Here is a 14,855-nt window from a genome sequence, read left to right as displayed (position 1 = left end):
CCACTTCGTTAACAAGGTCCACTTTCCTCAGGGATCTCCCGCTAGGTGTGAGCATTCTTTTATCACAGGAAAGCCTTGAGATTCTCCCTTCCTTTCACAACGCCCTCCCAGTCAAAGACGTCCCTAACGTTGGGAGCTCCCTGCCTTAACCCATTCCTTTCTCTTCTGAGCCATACGCCGCATCCTTCAGAACCCCGTTCCCTAAGATTCTGCGGTCTTCCATGTTAGGTCCCGGCAACTGCCACACTAACCACCAGCTGCTCGGACCCCACCCGCCAAAAGCCAGAACATGTGGGCGCGGGGGCGGGGGGTCGTCCTCAAGCGCCCCGGAAGTCACCACCCCCCGTCGCCAGCGGAGGCGCCCGGGCGGGGCGCACGGCTGGGATTGGCTGGAAGATGGGACGATGCGTTACGTGCGGCGATGCGTCCCCCTCCCCGCCGCTCCTGCGCGCAGTTAGCTTGGGGAGGGGCGGAGCGTGCGGCCCTGGGCGGCCGTTACCCGGAACAGTGTCTGGCCTCGGGTCCCGTGACCCTCGGCGGAGCGGGCGGGCGGGGGCGGGGGGGGGAAGAGGGCGTGAGGAGGGAAGGGGAGGGAGGAGAGAGAAGGGCGGAGTAGGAGGGAGGGGAAGGGGGCGGGGTGGAAGCGCGTCACGTGATCCGGCATGGAGGCGGTGGCGGCGACCGGGAGGAGCCGCCGGGGCAGAAGCCGCACTTGTTAGTGTTGGGGGAGGTGGGGGCGGGGGACGCCGACACCGTCACCGTCACCCAGGGACGCCGAAGAGAAGGCGGGAGGGGGGTGGGGGCGAGATCAGGCTCCGACCCCCCGCCGAGGGGATGAGGGGAGCATGGGTGCCAAGGAGTCACGGATCGGATTCCTCAGCTACGAGGAGGCGCTGAGGAGAGGTGAGGGGGGAGGGGTCTGGGCGAGCTGCCTGGGAGGCCCGCGACGGGCAGCCTGGAGGGTGGGTGACCTGGAAGGAGAGGGGAGGTTGAGGGCGTGGGGCGCCTGAGGCGGAAGGGAAAGGCGGCCGGCCTTGGGGAGTATGGTGGGGGAGAGAGGTCGGGTGGGAAGCAGCGTTTGGGAATTAGGGCCGTTTGGAAAGGGGCTTGCCCTGAGAGAGGGGGATCGGCGCTGGCAGGGCAGTGCCTGTGCTCCCTGGTGGCGTTGTGATCCTGGATGTGTCCAGGGAAGTCTTCTCCCCGTTTTCTTGGGCGGCTCCAGCCCTTCCAGCCCTACTAATCCTTCATTGCCATTTTCTCCTATCATTCCTTCATAAAAACCTCCAATAACATCCTAACCTCGTTCCTAATAGCCTTAGCTGGAAGGGGTCGAGGAGGCGGCTGCAAAGCGCTCCTCTCTGCTACTGGAAGCCCCTTCGTATCTGGGGAGTCCCTGCCTTTTCCGAGGGCCTATGTCTGTCTCTTGAGGGCTGTGGCCATCCGCTTCTGCCACCCTTCACCGTTTGAGCGGCTGACTTTGATAAGAACGATCTGAAATGAAGTTGTGTTTGAGGTGAGATGAGACTGGACAGCTGGCGTCGCCACCAGACCTTGTCTTAGGTTTCATCTCCTCCGACGTTGACCAAAGCCTTTGACTGCACTTGATTCCCAGTTTTCGCTCCATCCCTCTCCATGAAATGGCATTGGGAAGTCCAGCATTCAGATATTGTGTTAAAGCTCCCTTTAGAGACTGGCCTGGCTGCCCGTCCTGGCCTGCTGCTTATTGGCTCTGAGGCACAGTATATTGTTGGCAGCCCCAACCCCCTACCACTCACTCTGATACCGCTGTCCATGATAACTAAAGCACACGCTAACTGGAAGTGTCTCTTGCACAGTTTATGGCCGGAATGTCTTAATTTTTCATGACTGGGATTTCAGTGTGTGTAGATCTGTGCATGCTTGTGTTTCTTTTAGACATTTAATGGATATTCTTGGTAAGAAGTGAAAAAACATTAAGAAGATTAGGAGCTAGGCATTATTGTTAACAGGTTTCCAAGTCAAGAAATCAGCCATGCTCCAGGTGGTTTTAGTAGCTAAGGATATAAAATGGAAATTAGATTAAAAGACGGGTATTCAAAATGAGGCTTGAGAAGTGAACTCTTGTTCGTATATAGGAAGAAGAGGGGTAAGTTCAGTTGACCATCCCTGACAGTAAGATACAGAATTGAGATGTATTGGTGGTGGTGGATTTACCAGAATAACACAGATACGCCTTTTATGTCTTTCTTTCTTTTTCCCGTGTGGAACAGTATAATAATTGTTTTTATGGACAATCTCACTTGATCTTTTTCTCTGCCCCAATATGAGAAATATTCCAAATTCTTGATGTGTTTCCAGCCCTAGTAGGCTAGTCATTTCCGGGATGCTGTTGAGCCTGACAGGTCTGGCCTCAATTAGGCAATGGCTTACATGGCATGAAAGAGGACATTAGTCAAACTGATTTACAGCTTCAAGGTTCAGAAGTGTTTCTTAAGTTTGAGGGTGTGAATACTAGTGATGTACCTGGCATTGAGAAATTCTAAAATTAAACTTGTATTCAGCTCTAGCCTGCTTGATCTCCTATCAAACTAAGATTGTAAGTTTGTAAATACAAATGAAGTTAATTGCATTTTAAACTGATCTGACTGGAAGGTTTTTGTTTAATTTCTTATACAGTGTCTGCCTGTTGAATTTTAAAACACATATATTTGAAGAGATAGCAAAATATTTGTTAAGAGCTTATTCGTAACTATTGGAATGAATTTATGGTTTTTTTTTTTTTTTCTTTGAGACGAGTCTTGCTCTGTTGCCCAGGCTGGAGTGCAGTGGCGCGATCTTGGCTCACTGCAAGCTCTGCCTCCCGGGTTCATGCCATTCTCCTGTCTCAGCCTCCCCAGCAGCTGGGACTACAGGCGCCCGCCACCACGCCCGGCTAATTTTTTTGTATTTTTAGTAGAGACAGGGTTTCACTGTGTTAGCCAGGATGGTCTGGATCTCCTGACCTTGTGATCCGCCCGCCTTGGCCTCCCAAAGTGCTGGGATTACAGGCGTGAGCCACTGCGCCTGGCCCCAGAAGCTTTTCATAGAGCTAAAAATGGCTTGGAACCTCTTTTGGGCACTTGAAGAATATAAATAGTTGTTAAAACCTGCATTCATTGGTTTCATCTACTTGTTTATATTGTATAAAATGAATGGGGGAAAGGGTATAGGATTTGACAAACACACATTAGTCCAGTGTGCAAAACAAGCTTGACAGAACTACAGAAATACTTGTCTCCTTGGCTTTACTTAAAATTATTGAATGCTAAATAATGCTTAGATGTGATTAGGTAGTATTTAAAAAATAGGCATATATTACCACATACAAACGTGGAATTGCAGGCAGTTTATCTTGCAAAGTGGGGCCTTGGAAACGAAGTGTTCTGTTAATGACAGATAACACTTACTGGGCCTGAGTGGAAGGGCAGTCTAGTGACTTCAGTTACATTTTAGAAGCACCTAGAAATTAGGAAGATTGGTTTTTGCACACTATTTTAGCTAGACTGTTTGTCAGTTGTCTAAACCTTAATGTTTTCTAAAAGTGTACATTTAAACACTGTTAAGGAGATGTATTACTGGTAGCTTTTATTTTTTGGCTTGAATCTTTCTTAAATATCTTGAGTAAAACACAAGGAAAGCCTTGACTCTTGTTTATATTGCGTGTGTTTTCTAAGGAAGTACACTTGAACTTCGTGGATACTGGAAATTTGAGCAGCACGTTCTTCATCTTTTTATTTCACCTCCTTGTTGCATCTAAGTTTGTGGCTTGTGTATTCTTAAAAATGTATTTTAAATGCTTGGAACACAGCATTCAAAAACTGTTCAGTGAAAGATGAGTTGCATTTTAGATCCTTTTACAACTCTAAGACATCTTAAAAATCTTTACCAGTTTTTTAATTCTTCTGTTTCTTATCTGCTCCTCTGTCCTTCCTTTCATCTTTCTGGAAACAGGATTATAAGGCGATGTGTGTGTGTTCACGCGCGTGTGTGTGTGTGTAAGAATCGGCTCAATTAAAATGATTCTTAACCTTTAAATTGTAGTAATAAAATACAGTGGGTGAATTTCTTCTAATCCCTTTCTTTAAAATCTGGCATTTATATTGCTCTTAGTAGCTGAGTGATGAACTATAGTGTCAAAAAGTTATGTTACGGATTCATATTTTAAAATGTCCTTTTGCTCATTAATTCAGCAGATTTTTACTAAAGGCTGGGTGTGAATTAGGCACTAAGGAAATGGATAACCAAGACCCCTCTCTCTAGAATCATATAGCTTTGGTCAGTGATCTCCATTAAGTGTATATAGACAATCCCCAACTTACAATTTAACTTTACGATGGTGCAAAAGCTATATGCGTTCAGTAGAAATCATATTTCACTGAAGTATTAATATTTAGTATTAATAACCATAGTAGTATTAAAAACCATAGTTCAGTACACTAATAAATTACATGAGATTTTCAACACATTACTGTGTTATTTTGTCCAACAGTATGCTAATGTAAGGTTCTAAGCATGTTTAAGGTAGGCTATGTTCAGTAAATTTGGTGTATTAAATACATTTTTGAGTTAATGATATTTTCAACTTATGATGGGTTTGTTGGGAGGTAATCTCATTGTAAGTTGTATCAAAGAATGTAAGCCTATTCATAGAGGATGCGAATAAAATACTAGAAATTCTGTTTAGAGTTCTAACTTGTGTATGTTTAATAATGCACATAATATGTTCAAAAGTAGTATATATGCGTATCATTTATAAATGATTAGCTTATGGTATATTAAGTGCTTCAGTGCTGTAGGAGGAAGTGCTACGGAAATATAGTGTGTATGGGTGTCTCTGATGGCCTGGAAGTGCAGCTAGCACTGTGCTCATTTTATAGTATATGCTCAATAATTGAGTGTTAAAGGATTTAATTTCCTAGTCACTTATAGGTAGTTGTGTTTGCTAGTGGAATAATTAAGCATGTAACAGTTGACAATTCAGTACTTTTCATTTTGCTTATCCACCAGATCTAAGATGCTTTAAAACATTGACTCCCAACTAAGATTTTGTTCACCAATTTCTCAGTATTAATCTTAAAATTTCATTAGATTTATACTACCTATGATGTGATGTTAGCTGGTTTAGCATAATGTATCATTCTATACACGGAAATTGAATTTCACAGTCAGTACCTTCTGGGATGCAGTATTTATCTCCCTTATTAAAGCACTTATTTGCCTTCCTATGAATTTTTAAAATTCACCAGCGAACTTTCTAGCATTAGTTTGGAATTGTTGGTTTCGCTTAAGCCTTTTAAAAGTATACCTAACCAGATCTTACTATTTGTAAAGGAGAAAAATGGGGCAGTTTTTAATTAGTCTGCTTGTACGTAGTCACCTGAGTGGTTACAAAGGTGCTGTTTTCACTAATCTCACTGTTTCACTAATTTCACTGTTTTCACCCCACTAATCTTTAGTTCATAAGTTTGGTGTGTCACTGACAAAGAGGAGATAAATATATTGATGAACTCTGGATTTTGGGGGATGAGCAAAATGAGGTGACATCACTTGCTGGTTAGTGAGCTTCCCCATTTACCAAACTGGACAGCTCTTGTTTGTTTTTCCTTGTTCATTGTCTCTCTTTGTGCTTAGTGAGACTTTACAGTGACAGCACTCGGGGTTGCCTTCCAGAAAGATGTGTAAGGAAGTTAGAGTTGGGATTGTGATGCCCAACCCATAGCCAGATATTTTCTCAGGACGAGAAAAGGAAGATTTTTGGCACTTGATTATATGCTTGGATCACTGGAAAAGTTAGAGAAGTGATTATTATTTTTGTTGTCACTATAGAAAAATCTGTTTTTGCAGCACCAGAGTAATGCTGAGAGTTTGAATTAGAAGCTTTAATGTTAAACAGCTGCAGTGGTGGAGGGATTTTTTTTTTTTTTTTTTTAATTTATGAACTAAAAATGAGTAGTTAGATAGTGTACTGAGAAGATTAAGGTGGGACTGACAGTTCTTTTTATACTGTATCCAGGAAGCATGGCTTCTCCTTTCAGAGCTTGTTTATGCTTCTGCTTTTGCTTTTTGGGCCTCATGACGTATTTGTGTTTAAGTTGAGCAGTTTAATATCTTTCTGCATTCCAATAAGTCCTCTTATTTAATAATAAAGAACTCTTGGAAGTTAGAGGTATGTAGTTAATTATTGGCACAAAAGCCTGATAAAAACTAGCTTTTCAAGTGTTTCCTTTATTGTTCTTTCCGTTTGTTTCTTTTGTGTTGTGTGTGTGTGTGTGTTATGCAGCAATAGAATAGAATTTTCTTTTATAGTAAAGAGATCTATCCTAAGATGTATCTATTCAAAGATGACCAGAATTCAAGACCTTCCCTTAACACCCCTCTTTATTAGGGACTTAGTATTCATTAACATAAAGCTCTTTTTAATTTGTTTTTATTTTATTTCTTTCTTTACTTTTTTTTTTTTTTTGAGACTGAGTCTCTATTGCTCAGGCTGGAGTGCAAATGGCGTGATCTTGGCTCACTGCAACCTCCGCCTCTTGGGTTCAAGCTATTCTCATGCGTCAGCCTTCCGAGTAGCTGGGATTACAGGCACCCACCACCATGCCCGGCTCATTTTTGTATTTTTAGTAGAGACAGGTTTTACTATGTTGGCCAGGCTGGTCTGGAAGTCCTGACCTCAAGTTACCCACCTATGTTGGCCTCCCAAAGTGCTGAGATTATAGGCGTGAGCCACTGCTCCCGGCCTATTTATTTATTTTTGAGACAGAGTCTTGCTCTGTCACCCAGGTTGGAGTGTAGTGGCGCAATCTTGCCTCACTGCAACTCCGCCTCCTGGTTCAAGCGATTCTCTTGCCTCAGACTCCAAAGTAGCTGGGACTACAGGTGTGTGCCACCACACTGTCACGCGCATCCATGTGAAGAGACCACCAAACAGACTTTGTGTGAGCAATGAAGCTTTTTAATCAGCTGGGTGCAGGCGGGCTGAGTCCAAAAAGAAAGTCAGCGAAGGGAGATAGGGGTGGGGCTGTTTTATAGGCTTTGGGTGGGTAGTGGAAAATTACAGTCAAAGGGGGGTTTTCTCTTGCTGGCAGGGGTGGGGGTCATGAGGCGCTCAGTGGGGGAGCTTCTGAGCCAGGAGAAGGAATTTCACAAGGTTAATCGCTCAGTTAAGGTGGGACAGGAATAAATCAAAATGTTGGAATGTCATCAGTCGAGGCAGGAACCGGCCATTTTCACTTCTTTTGTGATTCTTCAGTTGCTTCAGGCCATCTGGATGTATTCGTGCAGGTCACAGGGGTTATGATGGCTTAGCTTGGGCTCAGAGGCCTGACAACACCTGGCTAATTTTTGTATTTTGTAGTAGAGATGGGGTTTCGCCATGTTGTCCAGGCTGATGTTGAACTCCTGGCCTTAAATGACCCACCTGTCTCTACCTCCCAAAATGCTAGAATTACAGGCGTAAGCCACCGTGCCCAGCCAGGCTCTTTATTTTATTTTATTTTTTTTTGAGACGGAGTCTCGCTCTGTTGCCCAGGCTGGAGTGCAGTGGCGCAATCTCGGCTCACTGCAAACTCCGCCTCCTGGGTTCACACCATTCTCTTTCCTCAACCTCTCCGAGTAGCTGGGACTACAGGCGCCCGCCACTATGCCCGGCTAATTTTTTTGTATTTTTAGTAGAGACGGGGTTTCACCATGGTCTCGATCTCCTGACCTCGTGATCCGCCCGCCTCAGCCTCCCAAAGTGCTGGGATTACAAGCGTGAGCCACCGCGCCCGGCCTCAGGCTCTTTATTTTAGGGAATTTTTTTTTTGAGATGGAGTTTTGCTCTTGTTGCCCAGGAGTGCAATGGCGCAGTCTCAGCTCACTGCAACCTCCGCCTCCCGGATTCAAGCAATTCTCCTGCCTCAGCCCTCCGAGTAGCTGGGATTACAGGCACGGTGCCATCATGCCCGACTAATTTTGTATTTTTAGTAGAGACGGGGTTTCTTCATATTGGTCAGGCTGTTCTCCAACTCCCGACCCCAGGTGATCCACCCGCCTCAGCCTCACAAAGTGCTGGGATTACAAGCATGAGCCGCCACGCCTGGCCTAGGGCGGTGCTCGTCACTACCTTGTGAATAAGAGTCAGGAAAACTGATGTTTTGAAACCTTGCCTATAACATGTTTCTTGGGGTACTAGACACTGGACTGCGTTAAAAGCAGAACTATGCTAAAATGGGATTTTACAGAGGAAGTTCTCCAGTGTCTTTCATTTCTGTAAAGAAGCTTGGTTGCCCCAGCATCTTATCCCTGTGGCAAAAGCCTTTTAACATTTGCTATGGTTGCCTTTTGGTAATGACTTGTGAAAGGGTCTGGAGAGATGACATTATGGAAAGGATCGTTCTAACAAGATAGGCCTCCACTAATCTTTCCCATGACAGCAAATGGCATCACTATTGCAACGCAAGTACTAAATTGAAAAATCTAGATATATCCTCAGTTCCTCCCTTTCTCTCACTTTCAGACCATATCCCCTTATCTCCAGTTAGAATCTGTCACCAAGTTTTATTAGTTTGGTATTCAGTTTAGTCTGTTAGCTTCTGCTTAATTGCCTCCACTTTAGTCCCCACTGCCATCATCTTTTGCTCCAAGACACTGTGCAGTAGTTTCCTAGTTTCACACAGTCAGTGTATTCTTAAAATCCAAACCAGATCTTGTTATTCCTTTCTTTAAAGTCTATAATTAATTTTAAAAAATACAGTCTTTATGGTTGTCTACAAGGCTGTAAATAATTTGGTTCCTGCTTAAAACTCCAACCTCAGTTGTAGTAATTTACCCCTTGCCTCCTATACACTAGCTACACTAGCCATCTTCTTGTTCTTGGAACCTATTCTGGCTTGCAGCCTTTGCATTTGCCGCTTTCTCTCTTCCTGGAAAGACTATTTATGAATTTTTACATGTCTGGCTCATTCTCATATCTGATGCCCACAGCTCAGATGGCCTCAAGGACGCATTCCTTTATCACCTCATAGAAAGTGGTATTTGTCTATCACTATTGTGCAATATTCTGAACAGTTTGTGTACAGCCTTTATCATAATATGTAATTATCATGTTTATTGTCAAATCTGTTGCTGAATGCCCAGTGTCAGGATAGGTTCAGTGCCTAATGTATTTTAAGTGCTCAGTAAATATTGGATGTCTGGATGAATGTATAAATGTATAAATGATGGAGAGAAGATGCGGAGAGCTTTCATGTTTGTCAGGTCGGGGGGTAAAAAATAAAGATAGGGATCGAGTTATACTATATGTATCCACCTCAAAATTTCTTTTCCCTTCAGCAGCTTTTAAAAAGTTTGTGCTTACAGTTTTTTTGTTTGTTTGTTTGTTTGTTTTGTTTTGTTTTTTTTTGGGATGATGTCTGTCTCTGTTCCCAGGCTGGAGTGCAGTGGTGCGACCTCGGCTCACTGCAACCTCCGCCTCCTGGGTTCAGGCGATTCTCCTGCTTCAGCCTCCTGAGTAGCTAGGACTACAGGCACAAGCCACCACGCCCAGCTAATTTTTGTATTTTTAATAGAGACGGGGTTTCACCATGTTGGCCAGGATGGTCTTGATTTCTTGACCTCGTGATCCACCCACCTCGGCCTCCCAAAGTGCAGGGATTACAGGAGTGAACCACCGTGCCTGGCCTGTGCTTAAAGTTTTAAATGATAGTTAAAAATAAACAGTCGTAAATATAGTATGTAGTTTTGTCTGTTTAGTTCAAATACTTGAAGCTGATAAATAAATTCCTGAGAGATTAGTATGGGGTAAGTATTGTACTTATGAACACTTGAGAATGTCTTTTGGTTATATATAAAATTTAATAATTTTATTCCTGAAATAATCATTTTTATATGATGACCTTCATGTACTTTTCATTTATGATGACAAGTATTATCTTACTGCCATATATGAAGTTAGAGTTGGAAAGTTATTTGCTTAAAGTGTTATCAGAGTTATATAAAATTCAACACACAGAGCTCTCTCTTGGTTCTAAATAATCCAGGTGATTTTAAATTAAATTTTATGATTAACTTTTTTTTTCTTGGTCTAAGACTCTTTTTCTCTTATATTCCATGGCTAATGCTTCCCTCCCTCTTTTCTTAGTCTTTTGGTTTTTGTTTTTATTACAACAGTATATGCACATAGTTTAGAATCAGATGGGAATACAGGGCTTATTATGAAAATGGTACTGTTAGCTGGGCATGGTGGTTCAGGTCTCCCGAATTGTGGGGACTACAGGTGTGCACCACCACACCTGGCTAATTTTTTTAAATTTTGCAGAGACAAAGCCTCACTATGTTGCTGGTCTCAAACTACTGGTCTCAAGCCTCAGCCTCCCAAAGCATTGGGATCATAGGCATGAGCCACTGTGCTGCCTGGCGGAGGCCTCTGAGAGAACTTGACATCTGGGCTTAGTTTTGACAGATAAGGATCTGGCAAGGCAGGTAGTTTGAGGGGAAAGATACATGGCAGTTTGTTGGTGAGCTTATTTCACTATGCCAGCCTCTGGAGATAGAAATCATATACTGGCTGTAATTTCAAGACACTAATAATCTTGTCAGGGTTTTGCTTCACAGAGAAGATGCATAAAATTTGGTCTTAAAAATGAGTTCACCATGCACACATACACACAAAAAAAGTAAATACTGCATTACTCTATGTATGAGGTTCTGAAATAGGCAAAACTAATTTATGGTGAAAGAATAATGGTGACCTCTGAGGGTCGGTATTGACTGGGAGAGAACAGGAGAGAGCCTACTGGGGTGCTGGAAATGTTCTGTATCTTAATTTTGCATGATAATTCCTTGGATGCATCCCTAAAAATTCAGTCAAGCTATATAGTAAGATTTGTGCAGTTTGTGTAAGTAATAGGAGAGATAAGAGGGGGAACCTGTGGAGAAGCAGAACATTTCAAGATCTAGAAAGCAACATTTGCAAGGGTACACAGTGTTCAGACAGGGACCAAATCAGAAACTACTAGGGCTTGCCATGCTGAAACGACTGACTTCAAACCATAGGGCATACATACCTTCCACTGAAGAAGAGCACCTGAGTAAAATGACTAGAGGTGCATTTCAAAGATTATTCTATCGGAAATATAAAGAATGAATTGGAGGAGTAGGAGGCAAATAGTCCAAGGGACAGATAAAGACCTTTCTTTCTTTTTTTTTTTTTTTTTTTTTGAGACAGTCTCCCTCTGTCATCCTAGCTGGAGTGCAGTTGTACGATCATGGCTCACTGCAGCCTGTACTTCCTGTGCTCATGCAATCCTTCCATCTCAGCCTCCCAAGTATCTGGGACTCCAGATGTGTGGACCACACCTGGCTAATTTTTTAATTTTGTCGTAGTGACGGGAATCTCACTGTTGTTTCCCAGGCTGGTCTTGAACTCCTGAACTCAGTCAATCTTCTGGCCTTGACCTCTCAAAGTGCTGGGATTACAGGTGTAGGCTACAGTGCCTGGCCTTATTAAAATGTTGACGTAATAAATGGGACTACCTAGTGCTGTGCTTTCTCCTTAAAGGAGAAATCTGGCAGAATACAACTAGCAGTAATAATCTGGTAAATTGTGCTTTCTACAGAGTAAATTTTGTTTGTCTCATGACATTTATGGAAATATTCAAATGTTTCAGGAATGTAAACATTTAAAATTTGGGTTATAAATAATGCCTCCTGGCTCTAAAATTATCTGAATTCATGAAGCAATCAGTAGTAAATATGAAGGAAAAATGAAACACAGCCTTATATGCAAAGACAAGCACAAATTTCTAATTCGTGTTATAATTTGGGTGCCCACCTGGTTTTGAAGGTGAGCCTTGGTTTGACTGGTTCTGAGACATTCCTCTCAAATAGCAAGTGAGTAGTGGGTATGAATAGGGTACATTGGAAAGTCATGTCAAAATTCCATGCAATTTTTGGAGCATTTTTTCTCCCATGTAATTTATATAATTTGACATGTAAAATTTTTACCTATGTAAAATATTTAACCTTTTCTCTACAATAAGCATTAAGTGGGCTAATTAGTATGCTCTTCTTATTTCATATTTCTGTGATTTCTCTTATCTGGAATGACTTTTTTTATGCCACCCAGGCTAGAGTGCAGTGGCACATTCACTGCTCACTGCAGCCTCAACTCTCCAGGGTCAAGCCTTCCTCTTATTTCAGCTTCGCTAGTAGCTGGGACTACAGGTGTAGTCCCTATGCCCCGCTAATCTTTGTGTTTTTTGTAGAGACGGGGTTTTGCTATGTTTCCCAGGCTGGTCTTGAACTCCTGAGCTCAAGAGATCCACCCTCCGCAACCTCCCAAAGTGTTGGGATTACAGGCATGAGCCACTGCACCCAGCTTTTTTTCTAATTTATTTTTATTCTGAGATCAGATGAGATCGGCATGTTCAGGTTGGTATGGCCATAGACTGCTTTTATCTATTCTAATAATTTTGTATTGTACAATGTGTTGGAAAGGCAAAATGAAGTTAGATTATGAAGGGTTCATTCTCATTCAATTCTGTCTATCCTTCTGGACTTTGCCTAAATCTTACCTTCTTTGGAGCTTTCCTGAACTTATCTCCTTTGAATTCTTACATTTGGATCCTTTGTATTTGAGTATTTTTACATATATATGTACATGAATAAAACATGTTTTATGTGTATTAATTTACTCTCCCAACTAGATTGAAAGATGCTTGAAGAGTAACCTTTTTTTAAAACCACATTGGACTGTTTTAAGCACAAATAGGTATTTAGCATATGCTTGATGATTGAGAGAACCATATGGTTACAGTCATTGGTGTGTCTGTATGATTGTGATATGTTGCTATTTAAAAATCAATAGTTACTTCTTATTTAGTTTTCTGTTAAGCCATAACCTTTTGCTCTCGTTTATACGTCTTCTGAATGTTAAGTAACGTGGCTCATATTTCAAACTCCCAATTTGGAAGTTTATAGCAATGTGACTGAAGTTTATAATTACAGGTCTCAGAGAACTGCACCACACAGCAGTTCTCTATGTGTTAGAAGAATTTATTAGAAGATAGACAATTGTAGGTTACACTGTAATTTAGAAGACTTCCGTGCATCTCGTATTTGTGTCAGTTTGAGAATTTGAAAATGCCCCCAAAATGTCTGTTCTTCACTAGTGCCTCTTGTGATCCTGGCAGGGATAAGCTAAACTTTTGAAAGGGTAGACTTTTTCTGTTTATCTTAGTATCCTGAGTCCCTAAATCTGGAATATAGTAGATGTTTGTGCATTTCCCTATGTCAGTGGAGTCAAAATACTACAGGTGGATTTTTCAGCTTTTCAAAGTTTTCACATTTACTAAGTCCTTCACAGTTATGTCCTACTAGTTAAAAAACTATTTGCCTCAATTTATGCCAGTGCTACTTTGACATTTGCATTGCTGTAAAACCCTTACTAAAAGGTGTATTTTTCTAGTATATAAATACATGTATGCAGCTTTTCTCATATCTTTGAGAAAGCAAAAAATTGTACTAAATTATGATTTGTGACTGTAATAGGATTATGGCTTAGTCATGATCAGTATTATATTTTCAACTATGTCTTACTAGGATTATTGTAAAAGACTTTCAAAATAGTTCATGTGAATTTTTGTCTGATCTTCACAAACTCAGGTATGTACGTAGCTCTCCCCCACCTTCTCCTGGCTTTGCCAATTTATTTTATTTTTATTGTGGTAATATATATATAACATACCATTTACCATTTGAACTATTTTAAAAAGTGTACAATTAGTGGCATGAAGTACATTCACAATATTGTATAACCATCACCACTATCCATTTCCAGAACTTGTTCATCATCCCAAACAGAAATTCTGTATCCCTTTTTTTCCCCAGCCCCTGGTAACCTCTATTCTACTTTCTGTTTTTATGAATTTGCCTATTCTAGACACTTCATGTAAATAGAATCATACAATATTTGACCTTTCTTATTTCACTTAGGATAATGTTTTCAAGGTTTATCCATGTTGTAGTCCATAGCAGAATTTAATTTCTTTTTTTGGCTGAATAATTTGTATATACTATATCTTGTTTGTACATCCATCTGTTGATGGGACATATTTGGGTTGTTTCCACCTTTTGGCTATTGTGAATAATGTTGCTGTGAACATTGGTGTACAAATATCTATCTGTTTGAGTCCTGCTTTCACTTCCTTTGGATATAAACCTAGGAATGGAATTGCTGGGTCATATAGTAATTCTATATTTAACCTTTTGAGGAACAGCTAAACTGGTTTCCACAGCTTCTGTACCGTTTTATATTTCCACCAGCAATGCACATTTTCTCCATATCTACCCAATAGTTGTTGTTTTCTGTTTTCTTTCAATTAATAACCATCCTAATGGGTATGACATGGTATTGTCATTTTGATTTTTAGTTTCCTAATGGCTAGTGCTATTGAGCACCTTTTTATGTGCTATTGGTCATTTGTATGTCTTTTTTGGAGACATGTCTATTCAATCCTTTGCCCATTTTTGAATTGAGATGTGTGCTTTTTTGTTGTTGAGTTGTAGTTCTGTAGTTCTTTATACATTCTGGATATTATTCTCACATCAGATATATGATTTACAAATGTTTTCTCCCAAATATTTCTGTGGGTTACAGATATATTAATATCTGTGGATTGTCTTTCATGGTCTTGATAGGATCTTTTAATGCCCAAAAGTTTTTAATTTTGATGAAATAATGTATGTAGTTTTGAACTTAAACAATGTTACAGATTGTGCAAAGGATATAACCATGAAATTCTGATAGAGTGACCCCACAGCTGCAGAAAACCAGAGTAGAAAGAACCCTACTC

At 41.3% G+C, this 14,855-nt stretch overlaps 1 protein-coding gene across 1 annotated transcript in view; it reads left to right on the top strand.

Annotated features, from left to right (window-relative positions):
• The first annotated feature begins 639 nt into the window (after nucleotides 1–639).
• The window catches only part of USP32 (ubiquitin specific peptidase 32), a 205,409-nt gene continuing 191,193 nt past the window's right edge, over nucleotides 640–14,855 (top strand). Inside the window, exon 1 of the mRNA XM_030828141.1 lies at nucleotides 640–903. Coding sequence (XP_030684001.1) covers nucleotides 846–903 — 58 coding nt within the window. The 5' untranslated portion in view covers nucleotides 640–845. The remainder of the gene's footprint in view (nucleotides 904–14,855) is intronic.

This window comes from Nomascus leucogenys, chromosome 14 (genome assembly GCF_006542625.1).
Source record: "Nomascus leucogenys isolate Asia chromosome 14, Asia_NLE_v1, whole genome shotgun sequence".
NCBI lineage: Eukaryota > Metazoa > Chordata > Mammalia > Primates > Hylobatidae > Nomascus > Nomascus leucogenys.
This window is presented reverse-complemented; position numbering and strand designations above follow the sequence as displayed.